The sequence below is a fragment of the Arvicanthis niloticus genome, chromosome 4 (assembly GCF_011762505.2).
Source record: "Arvicanthis niloticus isolate mArvNil1 chromosome 4, mArvNil1.pat.X, whole genome shotgun sequence".
Taxonomy (NCBI): Eukaryota; Metazoa; Chordata; class Mammalia; order Rodentia; family Muridae; genus Arvicanthis; species Arvicanthis niloticus.
Window position 1 is genome coordinate 67,522,719 of NC_047661.1, and position 16,768 is coordinate 67,539,486.

A 16,768-nucleotide genomic window follows, 5' to 3' on the forward strand; every position below is an offset into this window, starting at 1 on the left:
TACCTATGGACTTTGTGGATTAGGCATTTGTTTTAGCTGTGGCAGATGGCACTATCTACATGCTGAGTTTTACAGCCTGAATGGGACTCCCATCATGGAGTCAGTTGTGCTAAGGTCTGGGGGCCTACTAAATCTGTTACACGTTCATCCTTGTCCTGTAATGAAGTTAGTAAGTAACTCATTCCACCCAGATAGCAAAGAGTGGACGGGTGACCCTAGAACAGCTGTGGGGATCACTGTGCATTTTCTAGAGGACTCCTAATGATCGTGAGTGGAAAGGACACCCCTGAGATATCATGCAAGGGAATAAGCTGATTTTAACATAGAACTTTAATACAGAACTCCCGTGAGCCTGGAATCCTGCTGTCATCCCAGAGATCTATTCTGAGATCCATTTGCATTCAGTTTGCTTTCAGCAGTCTGGGGAGACTAGGATAACAGAATTTATTTGGGCATTGAAGAAGGGGTTCAATCTAGCAGACTGAGGTGAGGGTGGCTGTGTTTGATTAATCTTAGTTGCAGAGCCTTAGTGTCCACGTCCATAAACCTCAGGCGAGGCACGGCCTCGGAAAAGCTTAGGACTGGCTCCGAGAGGGACCCGAAACAGAGGTTAGGGCGGAGCACTGGCTTCCAGAAACTGCAAGAAGGAAACTTGCACAGAGCCTGAACTCAGTTTCCGTGGCAACCATCTAGAGGCGTGGCCACTGTCAGGACGTCTCTATGGTTTCTGCATCCTAGAGGGACCGAAGCTCACTTCCGGGAAGATGGCGGCACCCACGTCGGGTGTGACACGTGCTTCCACGGAGAGAACTGTACACTGACGGTAAGGAGCTTGTTTTCCCCAGGGGCAAAGGCGAAGATCCCAGAGTAGTTGCACCCTGCTGACTCCGTGGCTGTGGGGCTTGGATTTATAACAGGAGGAAAAGGCGGCGGCTGGTGCAAACGGGTGGCTCTGGCCTTCCCTGGAAACTGCCTGGAGAGGAGACAGCCTCTCAGTGTATTTGCAGCCTTCACAGATCAGGCTGCGTCTGCCCACGCCTGTCCATTGCAAGTGCGTTAAAAGCGATTCCTACTGTGTCACTTGGTTCAATCCAGAAACGCTGAACGCATTCTCGCTGTAATTGTCAAAGGCTGGGAAATAAAGCTTGTCTCCGACTTCCGGGGAGTGTGGTTCTGAATTACTGTGATGAGAAATAGGATGTGGGAAGGCTTATAGCAGAAAGAACAAGCTGTAAAGCCCCAAAGCAGTTGCTCATGAAATGCATGACTACCAATCCTGGATCTACTACTTGCCAGTTGTTTGGTTTATCAGTGTTCAATTTCTTCTTCGTAAGTTAAGGATAAGTAATACCTTCTAATAAGATGTTGGCAGGCATCAATAAGATGATCCACGTGAAGCAGTTAATAGCAGGCTGGTGGTAAATCAATGCACCACAAGTGTGGGGTATGATTATTCTTACTGTTAAAATAATCAGAGATAGTGCCTGAGAAGTGATAGTTGCATGGTGACCTCAGCATCTAAATTTTACTTGTGTGTCCATATCAACAAGCAAGGTAGCACCTGAAAGAGAGGCAGGCTGGTGTAACCCTGGCCAGTCAGGCTACTTAAGTGGGACCTCAAAAACAAACAATCCAAGAGGAAAGGTAGGACTACTTCTTCACCCTGTTTTTCTGTTGCTATGGTTACATTCTGTTTTCATTTGGGCTTCATGTGGAAGCCTAGTGGAAAGGTGGATAGGCGTGTGATTCTTCCTGAACTCACTGACATGAGACACCTGCCAACACCCTGCTTCCGTTTTATAAGGCTTTGTGAGCTTTGGGGTATTTAGCTATGCAGAATTGGAGAGTATTCCTAGACACCAGAGTACACGAGAGCATATTCCCTTAACAAAGCAAGGGTGTCACTGAAACTACACAGTCTATGCAGGAGAGAGAGAGAGAGAGAGAGAGAGAGAGAGAGAGAGAGAGAGAGAGAAAGAAAGAGAGAGAGAGAGAGAGAGAGAGAGAGCAAGCGAACACAAGAGCGAGCTAGGCATTGGTGTATGCCTTTGAGGCCATCCTCATATACAGAGCTAATTTCAGGACAGCCAAGGCTGCACAAAGAAACCTGTCTCCAAAAACAAAACAAATGAATGAACAAACAAATGGGGTGGGGGTGCAAGTAATGTGGGAAGATTTCTGAGAAAAGACTTCAACCTCATAGGTCACTAGAAAAGTCTTAGCCCAAAGGGGGCCCTGGGTCACATTTTGAGAACTGATAGAACTGATTATCTATCTATCTATTTTGAGAACTGATAGAACTGATAGAACTGATTATCTATCTATCTATCTATCTATCCATCCATCCATCCACCTATTCACCTACTCATCTATTTATCGATCTATCTATCTATCTATTGATTTATTTATCTATTGATTTATCTATTGATTTATCTATTGATTTATTGATTTATTGGCTGGCCTCCAACTCACTGAGATCTGCCAGTCTGTTTCCTAAGTATTGAGATTAAAGATGTGCACCACCATGCAGGGCTGGCAGAACTGTTTTATTATTTTGATTTTTTTAAAGACAGTGTTTCTCTGTTTAACAGTTCTGGCTGTCCTGGAACTCCCTTTGTAGACCAGGTTGGCCTTGAACTCATAGAGATTCACCTGCCTTTGCCTCCCTAGTGCTGGGATTAAAGCCACTATGACTGGCTATTTAATTTTTAAAAATTTATTTATTATTTAATGTATACAAGTGTTTTTGCCTGCTTGTATTATGTGCATCCAGTGCATGCTGGATGCCAGTAAGCAGTGTGGGCAGATGTAAACTGCCTTGTTTTTGCTGGGAACCAAACCCCTGCTCTCTGCAAGAGCAGTAAGTGCTTTTAACCATTGAGTGATCTCTCCAGGTCTCAAAACTTGTTTTATACATCATATCAATAACTTCATCTCTTCTAATAGCCTCTTGTCAGCCACTATTTAGCGCATTGGCTTCATTGCTACATAACAAATTACTAAAGATTTAGTGGCTTAATTCAATAAATAAGCAAACCTAAAAAGAATTTTTGTGTATAGTTGTTTTGCCTGCTTGTATGTCTGTGTGCCACATGTATGACTGTTTCCCCAAGGAGACAAGAAGAGGGGACCTTATCCCCTGGAACTGAAGGTTGTGAGTTGCTCTGTGGGTACTGGGAATCAAACCCAGGTCCTCTGTGCTCTTAACCACTGAACATGTCTCCAGCCCCTGGGGTGTGTGTGTTTGTTTGAAATGTGTATGTGAGCACATGTGTTGGGGGCAGTGCATGCATATTGAGGCCAGAGGTCAACCTCAGGAATTAACCACCTGTTTTTTGGGACTGAGTCTAAGTAGGCTGGCCATCACTGGGATTAGAAGTGCACACCACCATGCCTGGCTTTTTACATGGTGCTTTTGAAGTCCTGTCCTAAAGTCCTGACCACTTTTTAATCTCCTAGTCGCTTCAATTTTTGGAGGAGTTTTGTTACCTTGGTGTTTTGTGTTCCTTGAGATTTGCACATCAGGGATTAGGTCATTGGTGGAATTTAGTGGGTGGGAGAGGTGGCTCAGTCATTAAAAGTACTTCTCTTCCAGAGGACCTGCATTAGTTCCTAGCACCCGCACGATAGCTCACAACCACTTACAACACCAGTTCTAGAACAGCCTCTTCTGGCTTCTGATGGCACTGTGGGCACATGGTACATTTACATGCAGGCAAAACACTCATACAATTAAACTTTTTTTTTAAGTTTTAAAAATACCTTTACTCTTTCAGAAGAATTCACAGTGTTCAGTAGGGACTGTGCTATTCTAGGGCTGAGCTGCCTTTTTCCTCTAGACTAATGATTAGAAATTAGAATACCATCTGCATAGTCAGTATCAAAGAGTAGGCCTACTGTGAAATACAGTAATAGCCAAATGGAAAATAAGCACCAGTCGTTTCAGAGAGTAACAGAATGTGGTACAAAGGGAAGAAACTCGGGGTAGGACGAGTGGTCAGTCCTACGTTGGCAGAGAAAAGTAGAGGGGAAATAGACAAGAGAGAGTGGAGGGCCGTGGAGCCAGGTGGTTTGTGCTGAAGGCTGATCACAAAGAAATACAAGCAGATGTGAAAGGACATCCCACCTCCTGGAGTCTTAAACACATATGAGGTCCTGTAGACCTGACTAGTCTGTGTTCTCTGGGAGAGATAGACCAAAGGAGAGAGAAGCAGACCAGGACATACCTGGCCCTCTTCACATTCCCAGTTCCAAGTGCTGGCCCTGGCCTGTGTGATTCCTGTGTATTCAGCACACTGCCTGACTTCTGTATTTAAGTCCCCTGCAGACTCTGGTCCCACTGAGTTTCCACATCAATGACTAATGCGTCAAAGACCTTTCCCTTAAGTCTAGAAACTCCTGTGTCGCTTGTGTGTTTCCTAAGAGGCCAGTCCACAGGAGGGGACCCTTTTGAAATGGTGTTTACAGCTGTGTTTAACAGGGCCAAGAGAAAGCCAGGCATTTGCACCCACTGAAGTGTTCTTGTAAGGATTCTGTCTTGTAAGGATTCTGCTCTTGAAAGTATCTGTTACTGGAATTACTGAGGTCCAGGGCAGGTTTTCTGAGCCCATCTCTCTTGGGCCATGTCTCCTACTGTCTGATGCTGACATTGCTACTCACTAGGAGTAAGGGGCTCCCACACCAGACTCTGGATTTTTATTTGCTTTGTAAAGTTCTCTGTTTTACTTTGCTATTACACCTAGAAACATTCAGGTGTCGCTTACATCTTATTAAATACCTTTTCCCAGCTTATTCCTTGGAGACTTGGACAGCTCCTGCCTGGATGGACAGGCAGATGCCTGTCACCTATTGGATGGAAATCCTGTTCCTCATTCTTAAGCCTAATATATAATGTTTAGGAGTATTGTCTAAAGTTGTTTTGGTCTTCATAAACAGTATCCAATAGACTTTAGATCTAGTGGAAATTTGCCCTTTAGAGCTGCCTCTTTGAGAAGCTCAAGGTTTACTCCAGGAGCCCCACTAGTCAGTTAAGTTTTCTGTAGCCAGGGTGGTGGCCCATACCTTTGATCCCAGCATTTGGTAGACAGAACCAAGCAGATCTTTGTGAGTGTGAGGCCAGCTTGGTCTACATAGAGTTTCAGGCTAGCCAGGGATACATAATCTCAAAACAAAAACAAAAAGCAGTTGTGTCCACAACAAATTGTCTTAGCACAAATTGATATAAGTATGTTTTCAGTATCTTGTGTAATGTGCCATCTTACACTTTGGAGGTAAATTTAGTGTACAAGTAGGGTAATGCCATTCTGGGGCAAAGGGAAGTATGTGAGTTACTGTGAAGAAATTTGGCTACTTAGAATCAGGGATAGTATTCAAATTTCCTGAAGAGGTGAGAAACCTGGCCCTTTTTTCCTCACTCGTAAGATGAGGATGCTACCTATTTGACAGGACTGTCTCTGAAGTATAGTGAGGCGATGGTGCATAACAGCCATCCTTGTTTACTTAGTGCGAAGTTAGCAGCCCCTCCCTATACCAGACAGTTTCCAGTGGACGGTTTGGCCCCCACACCAGGTGTAGACTGGGCTCTCTCAGTCGAGTTCAAGTTACCAAACACCTCAGCTTTGTTTTCACAATGTAAACTGACTGCACACAGACTTCCTGGTTGAATTCTTCACACATTAGTTGTATGACTTAGTCTAGCAAGCTGCCCGTGCTTACATTTTAGTGTGTGTGTCAGAGAGAGACAGAGACAGAGACAGAGACAGAGACAGAGGCAGAATGAATATGGGTATGGGTATGGAAGGTGGAAGGCAGTGCATGGAAGTCGGTCTCTAGGATTAAACATCAGTTTTGACAGGACGCTCCTTTACTCACTGAGCCAGCTTTCTGACTGTAGATTCCTTTAGTCCAGGACTCAAGGCCAGTGAATGGTGCCACTGATTGAGCTTTCCCCACCTCAGTTAATTTAAAAAGGCTAATCTCTCACAGACCTGTACAGGGGCTAACTAGTCTAATCTGCAGGTGTAACTGGAGGCTTGCCATCTAGGTCATTCCTGCTGTATTGACTTAAGCTATTTAAGGCTCAGCTTCCTTTGTCACCTGAGTAGGGTGGCAAGATTGAATGCAAGTTTTCACATTCACATTTGTCAGGCTTCTGTACAGCCTGATACCACATATCTAGGTATCAGTATTACCGCTACCCCTCCTTCATCCTGCTTTGTGTTGTGTTGGCCCCTTTGACCAGAGAAAAGACTCCCCAAAGAACAGTCTTCCTTCTGGTGTCTCCCAGGACTCAAGAAGAATTCAAGGGCTGGAATGATGGTTCAGTGGTTAAGAGCACTGGCTGCTCTTGCAGAGGTCCTGGATCCAGTTCCTGCATGCATGTAGTGCATATACATACACTTGGGCATACACACAAACTATTTTTTTTTTTTTTCAAAAGAAAAGTCTTACGCGCCGGGTGGTGGTGGCGCACGCCTTTAATCCCAGCACTTGGGAGGCAGAGGCAGGTGGATTTCTGAGTTCCAGGCCAGCCTGGTCTACAGAGGGAGTTCCAGGACAGCCAGGGCTACACAGAGAAACCCTGTCTCGAAAAAAACAAAAAAACAACAAAAAAAGAAAAGTCTTACACAAGCAGCTTTATGTACTTTAGGCACAGACAGGGTCTCAAGCATTCCAGGTTAGTCCCAAGCTCCTAGTCAGCCTTGAACTCCTGAGCCTTCTGCTGCCATTTCCCCAGAGCTGGAATTACAGGCATGCACTACCAGAGCTGGTTACACAATGCTTGGGGATCGAACCCAGGACCTCATGCTAGGCAAGCCTTCTACCTACTAAGGTATACTAAAATCCAGCCCTAGCCCACACTACCACCCTTTTTTTTCCCCCCTCATTTAGGGTCTCATATAGCACAGGCTGGCTTCAACCATTCTATATGTTGTAGATGATATGAACGTCTGATCTTCTTGCTTCCATATTCCAACTGCTGGGATTCCATGTGTGGGCCAGCATGGCTTATTTTACATGATGCTGGGGTTGAAGCCTGGGCCTTTGTGTGTGCCAGAGAAGCACCCCGCTATCGAAGCTGCACCTCCAGACCTTTCTTTCCCTATTCAAAGGATGGTGCCACATTTTCCCTGGTGAGAACCTGAGGACAGACCCTACCATGAGTGTCACCCCAGAGGTCAAGAGTCGTGGGATGAAGTTTGCTGAAGAGCAGCTGCTGAAGCAAGGATGGACTCAAGGTCTCTTTCACGTCCTCCCAGCTCCCTACTCCCCTCTGCCCCATGGCAGTTCAACCAAAGCAGAAACTAGTTTAAAGAGAAATCTTTAGAAGCATAAGTTTACTGACCCATCTGGATTAGGGAGGAGTGGGAGAGATCCTCATTTTGGATAACTTGGGACAAAGAGGGGCAAGTGGTTGGGCAGACTAGAGGAGGCGGCAGGGAGACAGAAGAGTTAGTTCTCCCTCAGACGGAGGCATTTACTGAGCAAGGCTATAAGGAATGGAGTGAAGTAGGTTTCTGAAAGGCACAGAATATACTCAGTGATTAGTATAAGGAATGGCATTTAGCCCGGGAAGACTTGATGAGGGATCGGGTCAGGCTACAAAATAAATCACTCACTCTCCTCTGCAGGCAAGGGCCTGGGCCGGAGAGAGAATGGCATTACCCAGGCCCTCAAGGTGACACTGAAGCAAGATACCCATGGGGTAAGACTGGGAGGTAGTCAGCATGAATGGGAGAGGGGACTCATGAGGGCCAGTGGGTGGTGCTCAGACTGTGACGTCTACTTATTATTTACCTGGAGGTGGGACACGACCCTGCCAAGGAATTTACAGACCACTGGTGGAGTGATCTCTTCAACAAGACTGCTGCCAGCTTAGTAGTAGACTCCGGGAAGGTATGAGCTTGTTGGTATATGGAAGAAACCTGCAGGCCTGGGGTGGGGTAGGGCAGTACAGCATGCCACTTCCTCACCAATATTTTCCACAGGATGGAGTGCAGATAAGGCGTCTTTCCAAGGAGACCACCCAGCGCAGTCACCCCAAGCCCAGTTTGCTGTATCAGAAGTTTGTGAAGGTACTACAGAGATCCAGCTCTCAGCTGCTCCCATCTCCCTGAGTCCTGATCAACTGCCTTGTATGTCCATCTAATTCCCAGGATATCCCAGTACACCCAGATCCAGGGCCTTGCTGTGCCCATGCCCTCACCCAGAACTGAAGTGTTAAGGTTCCATGGACCATCCCATCTGCTGGGGCAGCAGCATGCACCAGCTCCATCCTTTTTAGTGAGACTGTCTCTGGCCCTTTATGCTTCAGATCTGTCTCACTCACTTCTTTCAGGGACTGGTGCACACTAGCCAGCAGGTCTTTTTTTCCTCCTTTAAGAATCTGTTTTCCCACCTGCCCTTTCCTCTGTCAGTTGTTCTTCCTTTACCCCCCCCCCCTTTTTTTTTGTTTTGTTTTGTTTGTTTGTTTTTTCGAGACAGGGTTTCTCTGTGTAGCCCTGGCTGTCCTGGAACTCACTCTGTAGACCAGGCTGGCCTCGAACTCAGAAATCCGCCTGCCTCTGCCTCCCAAGTGCTGGGATTAAAGGTGTGCGCCACCACCACCTGGCCTTCCTTTACCCGCTAACCATTTCTTGCTGTCAGATTGGGATTACACATACACACCCGCTAGAAATCACTTCCCAAACCCTGGTCTGAGTTATCTGTGAGACAGGCAGCAATCATCGTAACTGCCCATGTCATTACATCTGGACTAGACTCCTCTCATTTCATTCTTTTCCTTCCTTCCTTCCTTCCTTCCTTCCTTCCTTCTTTTCTTCCTTCCTTCATTTCTTTCTCTCTCTCTTTCCTTATTTTATTTCATGTTGGTGTGTGTATATGTTGACATGCGTGGGAATGCATGTGTGCAGAATGCCCATGCATGTGTGCATATGGAGGCTAGGTATCTTCTTCTTTATCTCCACTTTATATACTGAGCTAGGGTCTCTTACTTCAATCCAGAGCTTGCCAAATTTGTCTAGTTTAGCTACCAAGCTAGCTTCTTGCTGAGACTACAAGTGAGCAGCATGCCTGCTCAGCATTTATGTGGGTGCAGGAGATCTGCACTTAGGTCTTCATGCTTGCATAGCAAGTGTAGTTACCAGCTGAGCTATCACCCCACCTGGATCCATTTTAGCTACATGGCCCATAATAGGTTATGAGTCTAGTTAAACAAGAGTACTAGGGATAGGGGTGTTGTCTTTATTGTCAGTCACTGGCACTTACTCCACTATGCACACTCAGAACACTTTTCCTCGCTTGTGTTACAATCAGCCAGCTGTGAGCCAGAGAGGCCCTGGCTGCTCTACTTCCCAATAACTGTGGCCCATCATCTCGTGCCCAAATTAAAATGCTAAGGCTGCATGACTTTGCAAGGAACAATGGTGAGGGCTGTCAAATTCATGCCTTGGACATGAATGCCTTGGGGTTTCAGAAATGGAGGAGAGTTAGTATTGGTATTAAAGTGGTTTCATCCATCTCTGTGGTCCTTTTCTTCTAGACAGCCACACTAACCTCAGGTGAAGAGAAGCCTGACAGAGACTTGGGGAGCTGCAGTGATGTTGACAACCATGAACCCATGCCCCCAAAGATGTGAGACTTTATTTTGGTACTGAGGGCATGTGGGAGATGCTTTGGGATCTTAAGAGAATGAACCTAAGCCTAATGACTGACTGAGCTCTTGTTGGAGGAGAGTAAGTGTGTATTTGTGGAATTAGATTGTACTAATCCTTGCATTCTTAGAACTTCAAAAAGTGCCAGGTTTTGAAGATGAATATTTTTTAGAGAGAGAAAGAAAAAAAAGGCCCTCTTACCATATCTGTGACTTGTCATCTGCCCTTTCAGTGTGACGGATGAGATGCTACTCAAAGCTTGTGAGGGGCGAACAGCACACAAGTAAGTTGTGGTCCCCTTCTGGGTTTCCCATCTTCTCTGCCCATGCTTGAGGACAGCCTGTGCCACCTCCCAATTAGTTTCATTCCAAGGGAATAATTGCTGTTGTTGACAAGTTCGTGTTTGAAGCTAGGCAGCTCCCTCCCTCTGTTCCCACCTTTCTCTGTAATACCTTTGCTGACTTGGACCCATCATCTGTCTTAGGGCTGCCCGGATTGGAATCACCATGAAAGCCAAGCTTGCTCGCCTGGAGGCCCAAGAGCAGGCCTTTCTGGCTCAGCTCAAAGGCTCAAAGGACATGGGCGCCTCTCAACCACTGACCGACAGTGAGCCTTCCCAAAAAAAGAAAAAGAAGAGGAAGAAGAAAGAGGAGGAAGAGGCTGCAACAACTGAAAAGAGTCTTGGTGAGGAGCTCCTGGAACACACCGACAAGAGCTTCAGGAAAAGCAAGAAGAAGAAAAAGAGGCAGAAAGATGAGAGAGGGGGAACGGCTGTAGGAAGTGAGGAGGAAGAGGCTGCAGGAGAGAATGGACTTGGAGAACTGAGCACAGAGCTATCTGATCAGTCTTCCAGGAAAAAGAAGAAAAGGAGGAAGCAGCGCCATGAAGAAGAGGGGGAGATAGTCTGTGATGAAGGAGGCAGAGATGTGACAGGCAGGCCAAAGGCAGTCAACAGTGGAGCAGATAAAGACCCCAAGAGAAGCAGCAAGAAGCGTCAGATGTGTGGGGAGGACTTGGATACCCAAGAGGAGGAAGGGAAGGCTGACCTAACAAGAGGAGAGAGAAAGGTCGGAAGAAAAGACAAAAAGAAAAGCCAGCAGTGCTCTGAGGAGCTCTTGGATGTCAGCAGTAAAGATGATGGCAGGACTCAGGAAGCAGAGGATGAGGTGAGAGAAGTCAGCCACACCCAAGACAGAGCCAAAAAGAAGAAGCGGAAGAGGGACTGAGGGTCTAATACTGATCTCAGCTCACTCCTTTTCAGGGGTAGCCTGCTTTGGGGCAGGGTTTCTGCACACTCCTCTGCAAGCAGCTCTGGAGCACCAGTCTGCTGAGGGGAACCAAAGCATTCTATGCTAGCTGAGGGGTGAACATGGTCCCCTGTGAAACTTCCTGTCCAAAAAGTATAAACCTGGTGCCCAGCAGCTCACCAGCTAAAGGATGGTGGGAAGAGGAACCAGGATGCAGGAATATTTGGAATGTCTCTTCTAAAAGTCTGAAAATGTAGACTTCATGAAATGTCTTTGTTTTGTTTTTGAGACGGTTTCTCTGCAGCTTTAGCTTTCCTAGAACTCACAGAAATCCATATGCCTCTGCCTCATGAATACTTAGATCAGAGGCATGCATGCACTACCATACTCTGTAAAATGTTTTCATTTTAAATACCATGAAGGTTAAGAAAAACATACATTTATATGTATGGGTTGGGTTACCCTCCCAGACTGCCTGTTTCTAATCATGATTAAATGAGAGCTTGGGCCCCAAGCTTATAGGTCATTCCCAGTTGACATCACCATTCCCAGCATGAGAAGGTCTGAACACAAATTAGATGGTACTTGGAGACTTGAAGAAATCCTGTTAACCTCTGGAGGTCTTGCTACAATGCTAAGCTGAATTAGTTTAGAGGCGTCATCTACCTCCCTGTGTATTACAAATAAGAATCATTCCTGGGTGAAAGATAACACACCTGAGTTATTTCCCATTGCTTACAAATGCTGGTCTGTTTCCCCAGAGAAAGCATAACCCACTGATAATTATTAAGGATAATTATTAAGACTCCAGTTTCAATACAGAAGATACCAAGTCTTTATTGAGAAACCTGCCTACCCACCTCCCTTACTGTAGACGGTAGACACACTCTGTGTCAGGGTAGGATGGCAGGTTCAGCTGGTACTTCTTTTCTAGAGCAGGTGGTACAAAACGACCCCCAAGGTAATGATACCGGCCAGTAAACTGGGTTGCAGACTTCTTGGGTGCAGTCAGTGAGATGAGTAAGTCTGGTTGGATTCCACTAGGGTTTCCCTTCTCTACATCCCATCCTGAAGAGAGAAAGTAGTATAAGCAAGTACAGAAGGGCTGGTCCTAAGAAAGGGAAACCCCGCAGTCCCCACTTGAACTCTCAGTCCCATGTACTAGGTTTTCCCACAGGGCCAGCCAGCATGAGCTCTGCTCCCCTGCCCTAATGTGGGACAGTCCCCTGGGTACCAGCCTTAGCCAGGTTTGAGCACAAGTCCCCCAACCACCTGAGTCAGCACCTGAGGGAATGTCGATGCTAGCAATGGGCACAGTAAGTCCACTCAAGACACTCAGGATACTGTGGAATGGCTCCCGAACATCACCCTTGAAACTGAAGCCAAAGATGGCATCCACCACCAGCTCATACAGCTCGTCAACCATCATGGGCTGGGAGAGGAAAGAATGTCAGGAACTGCTGTCATGGGGAGGGCTGTCCCTGACCCACTGACCACAGAAGCATGGCTAAGAGTCACTCATTCAGGCCAGTCCGAATCCAGGCTTAGTTTCTGTTCTGAGTACCTGCCTGTCACTGGTGAGTGGGGCTGACAGCCAGTCTCATGTCCTGAGACAGGAAGCCAGAAGGGACTAGTTCTGCATGTCAGTATCTTCATTCATTGAATAAGTTTTTTGTTTTTTAAATTTCTGATTTCCCACCCTTTAATCCATGCATCTACAGAAAAGTTTCAGGATGAGGCCCCGAGGGCCAGATTACTGTTGGATGCATGTTGTGGGAGGTGTTTGGCTGCAGAATAGGAGTGCCTGGAGTTGCTAGTGTTGGAAAGTCGTGGAGTACGAAACATGGAGGGGCTTCTGCTCCACTTTTATTCAGAGAGCAGTTTTTAGGGCAGACAGACACTAGGCAGGCCAGCTTGGTCAGTACAGAAAACGGGAAGGGCAGGGGCAGTACTTACTGGAGAGATGAGGCATCAACCCACCTACCTCTGGGGGCATTTCACCAAGGAAAGGAATGTCCATTTTCTGACACTGAGTCACTAGGCCAGTGAAGAGTGGTTTGTTAGGTCTTTTGGGGTAATAGATAGTTGGCTGGTAACCCTAGTTGAAAAGGAAAGTAGCCTTTCAATCTCCGATCTCGAATCCTTATACAAAGGATTCCACAAAAACTCCATTCACATACTCACAAAAAGTTTGAGGTGTCGCGCACAGACCAGCCCATCCCCTCCGTTATTTCCGGGGCCACAGATGACCAAGACAGTCGGGGGACTCTTGGACATAGACGTGGGGGGATAAGCCTGAAGGCAGATGTGCAAAGGGTTGGGCAGTCACTGCTTCGTGCACCACCGCCCGGGAATTCCCCACCTGCTCCTCACAAAGGCTTCTCGCTGTGCCACATACCTTGGCAATGGCCGTGGCACAGCTCAACCCGGCCAGCTCCATGAGTTGATCCACGCTGAACTGGTATTCGTTAAAAAGCTCCTCGTCCACGGCCTGAGCCTCCTCCTGGCTGAGGGAAGTCCTGGCCTGAGTCCGCCCCTGGGGTGCTGGGGCCGCGGCCTGCCCCGCCCCGCCCCCGCGGGAGAGCACGGTCGTACCTCAGGTACTTCACCGCCGCGCTCGTCATGGTCTCCGAGCCCCGGCGCTGCGTTCTCCACCAAATGGGCCCCGCACGGCACACACCCTGCCGGCTTGCGATCCGTGGCAGGTGCGAGCCTGCAACCAGCAGACCCAACCCCAGCAGTGTCCGCAGCCCGGACATTCGACTAGCAGAGTGTCCCCTGCATAGCGCATGCGCAAGGCCCGTCCCGCCCCAGCGTCTTTTGCATCGAACCGTCCGTTTCTAGTCCCAGGCTCCCAGGCGTTCCGCGCACCTTCGTTCCGGCCTGCGTTCTCACCTTTCCCCAGAGTTGCAGAGTTCCATACTTATGTACAGATGTGCTTCGCTTCCCATGTAGTCCTGGCTGACTTCTATCTCGAAGCAGTTCTGTTGCCTTCAGCCTCCTTGCTGAAAGGTGTGATTGCACACATGCTATGTGCCCAGCTTTTTTAATTATAAGAGAATTATTATCTCTTCTAGGGAACATCTTTGACCTCCCGCTATCCCTGCTTTTGTTTGTTTGTTTTTAACATTTAAAAATACAAGGGTTGGCGGGAGGAGGCGTGCACGTGCCCTGTTGCACATATAGAGGTCAGAGGACAATTTCTATGCGTCTGATCTCTCCTTCCACAATGTAAGATCCGAGGATCAATCACAGGTAGTCAGTCAATCTTGGCAGCCAGTGTCCTGCACCTCCGAGTGGTTCTGTGGGCCTCTGCCCTGTCTATTTTACTTATTTAATGTAGGAAATAGATTTTTTTAAGGCTGTGATAGTGGCAGGAACTTAGATTACCTATGTAATTGTACTTCAAGTCCAGGGTTCCATAGTCTTACTCAAGACCTCACTAGCTTTATTTTCTGATTTCACTAGCATGTGAGTGGCTTCACTTTTGCAAGTTACTCAAGACTCCCTATATATTTGCTAGAAAATATTTAGTTAATTTTTGGTCAGCTGGTTTTGTTTTCAATTGTTTCAGAGTATGGGTATGTGTACATGACCTCAGGTGCCCTTGGGAACCAGAGGTGTCAGATCCCTGGAGCTACAAGAAATCTCATGTGGCCTAGGCTGCCCTGGATGTTAGGTTGCCAAAGATGCCTTTAAATGCATCTGTTGAGATTCCCTCCTGTTGAGATTCCCGGTCTGGGCCACTGTGGCTGGCTTTAAGTTTAGTGATTCTGAAGATTCATTTATAAAACACAATGTGAAACATGTTTATTTGGCATAGATAATATGTTAAGCACTTACAAGTGCCAGGTACTAACATGAACACCTCATTTCATAGCAACCCTATTATTCCCATTTCAAAGCTGAAGAAGAAGAAGGAGAAGGAGGAGGGGATAGGGGGAGGAGAGGGGAAGGGGGAGAAAGGGGGAAGGGGAAGAAGAGGAAGAAGAGGAAGCAGAAGAAGCCCTGGCCAGTGATAGTGATGGTTGGTGGTAGAGCTGGAGTCTCAGCAGGTTGACTTTACAGCCTTCTGCAACTTATCCTGTTGTGGAAAGATATAATGGCTTATTCCTCCTGATTTCATTCTGATAGGCTGTAACTATAGAATGATACAAAAAATATCCCATTCACAGAACTCAGGAGACAACCAATGAAAGCTGTTTCCACAAAGGCTGCTTCTGAGTACCGATTGGTAGGTACCCTTTGTTGCTACCATGCAGCCTTTCAGGTTTTCCTTGAGGAATGGTTTCAAATCTAAGCAAGAGTCACATGGATTGAGTCCCTGCTGAGTCCCAGAGATTTTGCATCTATATTCCATTTTAACTCTGCCAAACTCATAATGTACTTTTAGCCAATCATATATAAGAATATTCAATCAGATAAATGGGTTAGGCCATGGTGGTTGGTTAGGGGCCTGATGCAATAGCAACATTCTTGTGTGACAGACACCATCATTTGCCCCTCAAAACCCATTCTCCTTTTCCAGCAGATCCTGATATTCATCTCTTTGTGGGATGGCACAGCAAACTCAACATATTTTAGTCTCCCTCCAGCCCAGTAAGAATGGCCATGTAATTAAATGTTGAACACTTATGAGCAGAAATGATATGGATAGACAGTCAGCCAGATAGAGATATAAAACCACTCCCACATAGTCTTGAACTCACAGAGATCTCCTTCTCTCTGCCTTCCAAGTGCTGAGATTAAAGGAACACACCACTATGTCTGGCTTCATAGTGTACTTTTGGTTTTGTTTGGTTTTGTTTGGTTTGGTTTTTCGAGACAGGGTTTCTCTGTGTAGCCCTGGCTGTCCTGGAACTCACTCTGTAGACCAGGCTGGCCTCGAACGCAGAAATCCGCCTGCCTCTGCCTCCCAAGTGCTGGGATTAAAGGCGTGCACCACCACTGCCTTCATAGTGTACTTTTAAAAGATGTCCTCCACTTCTTTTCGTATTGCTGGGCTGGATTGAAGGCATGATGCTGTCTTAGTTAAAGAGTTTCTATCGCTGTGATGATTCATGACCAAAGAGTAAGTTGAGGAGGAAAGGGTTCAAAGCTTACACTTCCACATCATGGTACACCATCAAGAAAGTCAGAAGAGGAACTCAATTAAGTCAGGAACCTGGAGCAGGACCTGATGCAGAGGCTGTGGAGCTGTGCCGGCTTGCTCATCATGGCTTGCTCTGCCTGCTTATAGAACCCTGGGACACTGGCCGGAGCATGGCACCACGCACCACAATGGGCTGGGTACATCCCCATGGCTAATTAAGGAAATGCTCTGTGGCTGGACCTTATGGCGGCATTTTCTGTCCAGGTTTCCTCCTTTCAAATAACTCTAGCTTGTTTCAAGTTGGTGTGAATCAAGCTGGCTTGGTGCTATTGGTGGAGCAGCCTTTCCTTCTTTCCTTGATGGCTTTGTGCACTCTAGTCAAGCTCTTTATCACCGAGCTGCTCCCCCAGTCACTGCAGTGATGAGGAAGAAAGCCCATGTTAATGTCAGAGTCAGGGCTGTAGAGATGTGTCAGCAGGTAAGAACATTTACTCCTCCTGCAGAGGAGCCAAGCTCCTTCCCAGAACTCATGTCAGGTGGCTCACACCTGCTGTGGCTCCAGGAGATCTGACACCTCTGGCCTTTGGGCACCTACACTCATGGATATAACAACACACAGATACACTCACATTCAATAATGATAATAATAGTAATAATAATAATAAAAGACCCAAGCACGGTAGTACACACCATTAATCCTAGCACTTGAAAGAGGCAGAGGCAGGCAGATCTCTGTGAATTCAAGGTCAGCTTGGTCTACAGAGTGAGTTCCAGGA

The 16,768-nt window shown here is 46.8% G+C and overlaps 2 protein-coding genes across 3 annotated transcripts; one reads left to right on the forward strand and one right to left on the reverse strand.

Annotated features, from left to right (window-relative positions):
* The first annotated feature begins 738 nt into the window (after positions 1 to 738).
* On the forward strand, positions 739 to 11,172 carry Gpatch4 (G-patch domain containing 4). The gene is made up of 8 exons (XM_034499452.2): positions 739 to 823; positions 7,113 to 7,238; positions 7,632 to 7,705; positions 7,804 to 7,896; positions 7,989 to 8,075; positions 9,542 to 9,633; positions 9,886 to 9,936; positions 10,138 to 11,172. Exons 2-8 carry the CDS (start codon positions 7,160 to 7,162, stop codon positions 10,877 to 10,879), a joined length of 1,218 nt encoding a protein of 405 aa, XP_034355343.1. The 5' UTR covers positions 739 to 823; positions 7,113 to 7,159; the 3' UTR covers positions 10,880 to 11,172.
* Positions 11,173 to 11,711: 539 nt separating this feature from the next.
* On the reverse strand, positions 11,712 to 13,703 carry Naxe (NAD(P)HX epimerase). Of its 2 annotated transcripts, XM_034499369.2 has the most exons (6): positions 13,496 to 13,702; positions 13,299 to 13,407; positions 13,085 to 13,195; positions 12,885 to 12,998; positions 12,185 to 12,332; positions 11,712 to 11,968 (listed from the first exon to the last, which is right to left on the reverse strand). In XM_034499369.2, exons 1-6 carry the CDS (start codon positions 13,657 to 13,659, stop codon positions 11,766 to 11,768), a joined length of 849 nt encoding a protein of 282 aa, XP_034355260.1. In that variant the 5' UTR covers positions 13,660 to 13,702; the 3' UTR covers positions 11,712 to 11,765. The 2 variants fall into 2 exon arrangements, with proteins under 2 accessions (XP_034355260.1, XP_076788784.1); XM_076932669.1 differs by lacking the exon at positions 12,185 to 12,332 and having other exon boundaries at positions 13,496 to 13,703.
* Positions 13,704 to 16,768: the final 3,065 nt, after the last annotated feature.